Here is a 5356-nt window from a genome sequence, read left to right as displayed (position 1 = left end):
TGAAATGAAAAAGACTAAAACTAAGGACATTTTCTCAATAATTGTAGTTTATTTGAGTTAGTTTTGTAAACACACAATACAGTTTTAGTTAGTTATCCTTTTTTTGTAAAGTCTAGTTTTTATTTTTATTTCAGTTAACTAAAATGTTTTTTCACACCTAGTTTTCGTTTTTTAGTTAGTTTTCGTTAACTATAATAACCTTGGTTCCCGTCCCCCCTCAGGCCTGGCTACCAGGACGTCGTGACCATCCCGGCCGGCGCCACCCACGTGGACGTCAAGCAGCGCGCCCCCGGCGGCGGTCGCCACGACAACAGCTACCTGGCGGTGCGTCGCCAGGACAACACGTACCTGCTGAACGGCGACTACAAGCTGACCACGCTGGAGACGGACATCGCCCTGCGGGGGGCGCTGCTGCGCTACAGCGGCTCGTCCGCCGCCTTGGAGCGCCTGCGCAGCTTCTCGCCGCTCCCCGAGGCCATCACCGTCCAGGTGCTGTCGGTGGGCGACTCGCCCCGCCCCCGCGTCAAGTACAGCTACTTCGCCCCGCGGCCGCCGGGGACCGCCACGCCGGGCAAGGGCGGGCGCCGCCAATCCATCAACGCCATCCGCGAGCTGGTCGGCGCCGAGTGGACCCTGCAGGAGTGGGGGGCGTGCTCGCAGAGCTGCGGCGCCGGGGTCCAGCAGCGGGAGGTGCTCTGTCTCGACCCCCAGGGCCGGCCGTCGGGGGAGTGCCCCGAGGAGCTCCGCCCGCCGGCGTCGAGGCCGTGCGCCCCGCTGCCCTGCCCCTCCTGGCTCCCGGGGGAGTGGTCGGCGTGCTCCAAGAGCTGCGGCCGGGGCTTCCGCAAGCGGCCGCTGCGCTGCGTGGGGCAGGACGGGCGCACGCTGGCGCACGAGAGCTGCGACCCCAAGGACCGGCCGCGACCCCTGCTGGACTTGTGCAACCAGGGAGTCTGCTAAGGACTGCTTTTTTACACACACCCCCCTCCTCCTCCCCTCCTCTCTCCTCCCCTCCCCTCCTCCCCTCCTAGCTCCTCCCCTCCCAGTACCTGAAAAACAGATCTCGACAGAGAGACCATCTCCACACGTCGGAGAGACCATCTTCATCCACCGCCCGGCTGTCCGTCCGACCACGGGGCGATCGTCCCGTCGTCACCGCATGTTTACGTCCCGCGCCGAGGTTGAACAACGACAGCGCCACAGACTTGGGTGCCGGCGCCTGCCTAACGCCAGCACTGGGGTGGGGGCCAGAGGGGCCCCTACCTCGCTGGAAAAGCCGAGCTGGAGGGAGAGGAAACGGACACTCCCGTGTTTTTTCTAAAAAAAAAGCGAGCTGCTTCCGACGCCAGCGTCGCGCTTCGTGTGAATGTGTTTGAACTGATGTGTTCCGTGTCGGCGCCGTTTGTCCTAGCTGGACTGGACAGACGTTTCGGGGGGGGGCGGGGGGGGGGGGGTTATACTGTAGAGAAGATTTCAGTGTATAGAATCGGGTGTCTGATGATGAGGCTGAAACGAATGAATGATCTCACCGTCGCACGTTCAACTTCCTGCCGTGGTGGAAAGCCAGTCCTGTTTGATGGGGGGGAAACCAATCGGGCCCCGCCCACAACTGGTCGCAGATAAACTAAGCTAGCTTTGTCAACTCTGCTACCCTGCTCTGCCATTGGTCCGTGCTGCTATTCTAACAATCCTATTGGCTCTTACCACCTCACATGCTAATTTCTTGCCACACTTTGTCCCCATGTACACACCCCAATAAGGGAACATGTCAAAAGACCAAAGAGGTGTGTTTGTCTGTGTGTGTGTGTGTGTGTGTGGGGTGTGTGTGTGTGCGCGTGCGTGTGTGTGTGGTGTGTGTCTGTGGGGTGTGTGGTGTGTGTGTGTGTGTGTGTGTGTGTGTGTGTGTGTGTGTGTGTGTGTGTGTGGAGATATAGAGAGGGACTTGTCTCCTACTACTACTTCATAAGTAAGTCTCTCTTGCCTTCTGAGAAGGTCAGTTTTTCTAACGAGTTCTTTTTTTTTTGTACAGAATATCTGAACATTATTTATTTTTGTACAGCCTGTTAAATATAACCATGTGGCTTTTTAATATTATTGTATTTGTATTTGTTATTTTTATTGAAATAACAGAAGGATGTAGATTATATAGAGTATTTATACAGTACTATATATGTGGTTCCTGGGTTCATGAATAAACTATCACGTTGACCTGTGCACTGTTTCCGGCCTGCTGTGTCTTGATATTGCTTGGTCTGTACACACACACACACACACACACACACACACACACACACACACCTAATATGACAGCAAAATCTTTTAAATATCCTTCCCATTATCTGTCGGCATACACAACCTCCCAAACTGGATGTCATATACATTTGGCCACTAGGTGGTAGTATTGTAGGGGCAGCTCCTCATGATGTATGTTCCTTTGTGGCAATGATGGAGCTGGAATGTAGAATTCATTTTTCTACACCAGAAGGTGCAAAACCGAGGCCAACACAGTCCTGAAGGACCCCAGCCACCCAGGCAATGGACTTTTCTCTCTTCTTTGGTCAGAGACACACACATGGCAAACACAGAGACTCGGAAAGAGCTTTTTCCCACAAGCCATCCAGCATGTGAATGACCTAATGTATGCAGTGTCACCATATCTAGTGTACACATCTACCACACATGTCAACACAGTATTTCTGAGCAGCGCATTACTTATTTATCTATAGCTATACAGTAGCTTGTACCAAATACACCCATGCCACCTCCCCGGGTTATTTATTTATATCCATATTTAGTTCTAAATAAAGGTTATGAATGAACCTCACTGTGATTGTGTATGTTTGCATTTGACAAAAATAGAATCTGAATCTTTTTATTTTTTTACAGGACAAGACAAGCATACACACATATTTAAGCAATAAACCACGAGGCTGTGTGTTATAGTGATTTTATAACAGCTACGTTGTTAGGCACGACGCTGTTATAAAATCACTTTAACACACGGCCTTGAGTGGTTTATTGCTTTTATACAACGGTTACTACAGCTATTAGTGTAAAATAGACACACAGCAATGTAAAATATTAACATTTATTCAAAACGAAGCATCATTCCCTCAATTCCGCCGAACAAAATAGTCCCCCTAACAAAAGGGTTGCCAAGCAACAACAACAACTACAATGCATTGGATCAAATGGGAGGCGCATTAATACTGAAAATGGAACGATATGCGGTCCCAGGTGTGTGTTACAAAGTATTTTAACACGGCTTTCAGCCAATCAGAATCAAGAACCAGAACTAACCGTTGTATAAAACAAAATAACTCATACATACACTTTAAAAGGACAGATCAGTACAGCAGGGCAATGCTATCCAACATAAACAATAATAATAACCAATCACATGTATAGTTAAACAGTACATGCATTTATGTGCATACATACAGTAGGATAGGTACTGAGTGAGTGATTAAACCTTTTAACCCTGAAAATAAAGTGACAACATTTCGAATATTAATTGGATTTTCCCTATAGTACTAGAAAGCGCAGTTTCTCAGCTTTCAGCAAGTGTTGGAGTGAGGATTTTTTTTAGATTTGTTATATATTTTTTTTATATTATTAAATGTTTGTTAGATATTTTTAAAATGTTGCCGGCGACGTGGTCGTATCGAAAGGGTTAATCACAATCCAGTTATTACAGTAGATGGGGAAAACCTGTCTCACTGTAACGACTGATTAAAACTGCTTGAGGCAGACATTAATTATCTAAAATTGTTCTAATAAACCATTTTTCTGGATCTTGCAGGTGCAGTGGTCAATCCAGTCGTGGCCCCATGTTGCCGTAGCCTGGTCGGCTGTAGGGTCTGCATTGAGCAGTGGACGGCAAACTCCAACCACTTTCCCAGATGTAGGGACGGGGATTTCAACTCGAGGAGATTTGAGATCACTGGACTGGAGGAAGTGGTGCACGTCCTCCGTGACACCATTAACTAGCTCTGGTTAGTCGTCGTTTTGTCGACTCGTTTTATGTTTTTGTGTTGTTTTTCAACGAGCGACATACAGTAATAAAGTTTATTTGAAAGAAAGGGTTAGGGTTATTTAGTAGCAGGGGTTTATTTATTCTAAAAGGGCACAAATAGGGCAAATTTAGAACGCATACTAACCCTGAACCTCCCCAGGTATAAAAGGCAGGAGAAGCGCAGTAATAAAGGTAAGTGGTAAGGAAGGTAATAAAGGTAAGGAAGGGGCCTCGACATTTTCCCATTGCAGGTTATCTACACAGAGGGGGCCAGTTTCCAGGAAGGTTTAAGGATGGCTAAACCCCTAGGGTACGTGATTCCCACTTATGCTATCCATAACATGGTTTAACATAAGGTAAACATTTCAACTTGTTTTTCTTTTTCCCCCAGGCATACCACAGGACCCACTGGAGGAGGCGCCTGGACTAGAAGGAGGAGGAACATGAGGTAAGTACATACATCATACACAAAAACATCAAAATAATGCTACAGTCATACTGTATAACCAAAATCATAAAATGTCCAAAAGTGTTCAAGGTTCACACAGCATGCGAAGCAGGTAAGTGCTTGAGGAGGGAGGGTTAAGTGCTTTGGTTGGGGTACACTCCACACTAACTCAATTCTTTCTCCTTCTCCACCATAGGCGGCAACAGTCCAGAATGCTGGTTTTAGTGTCCATAGGCTGAGTATGCTTCTGAGCACTCAATAGTCCTTTCAAAGGCTCAGTGGGCAAAGTCAAGGGGTGAAGTGCAATTGAAAGTACATATACATCAACGTACAACAAGCATGAAACAATACATATGATAAAAAACAGAGGCTACATCTTCTCCAGACCACCAAAGATGATGTATTGTGCAAATAGGCTGATAAAGGCCCATTGTTTAAAGGAGGCGCGATGATTTAAAATGGTCACTAGATGGTGGCAAATATGCAATTTTAGAATTTTTCATTCATTCAAGGTCTCGTTGAGTTTTGAGAAGCGCCTGCTTGGTTTTCTCGAGACGGTCGCAGATGAGGGACATAGATCTCAGCATTAGGGAAGACTACACGAGCTATCTTTAAAACCTGCTGTAGCTGCTTCCAGCTAGTGTTCGAGTTCTGGAGACGCAGACAGTTGTTCAGACCTGCGGCTATGACTACCTTGTCCACTAGGGGCTGCGGATCTAACGGCCTCAGCAGGGCTTGCAGGTGATGGTATGTAGCGCCCAGGTAGGCCTCTACCTGCACTCGCGGGTCTCTAAAAGCTGGGATACGTGCTAAGTTAGAATCTCCTAAAATGACTATGGGTTTCCTAATCCTCAGCTGCCACTCCGTTACCTTATAGAAGGTGTTAGGATGTCTGT

The 5356-nt window shown here is 47.6% G+C and overlaps 1 protein-coding gene across 1 annotated transcript in view; it reads left to right on the top strand.

The window, feature by feature from the left end:
* Positions 1 to 1225, top strand: part of adamts1 (ADAM metallopeptidase with thrombospondin type 1 motif, 1) — a gene marked incomplete at its 5' end in the record, with an annotated part of 6984 nt that extends 5759 nt beyond the window's left edge. Inside the window, one exon of the mRNA XM_084460428.1 lies at positions 222 to 1225. Coding sequence (XP_084316554.1) covers positions 222 to 957 — 736 coding nt within the window. The 3' untranslated portion in view covers positions 958 to 1225. The remainder of the gene's footprint in view (positions 1 to 221) is intronic.
* Between the last annotated feature and the right edge of the window lie 4131 nt (positions 1226 to 5356).

Source organism: Borostomias antarcticus (genome assembly GCF_949987555.1).
Source record: "Borostomias antarcticus genome assembly, chromosome: 32".
Lineage (NCBI taxonomy): Eukaryota > Metazoa > Chordata > Actinopteri > Stomiiformes > Stomiidae > Borostomias > Borostomias antarcticus.
The sequence above is the reverse complement of the archived record's forward strand: the minus strand, read 5'-3'. Positions and strand labels throughout refer to the sequence as shown.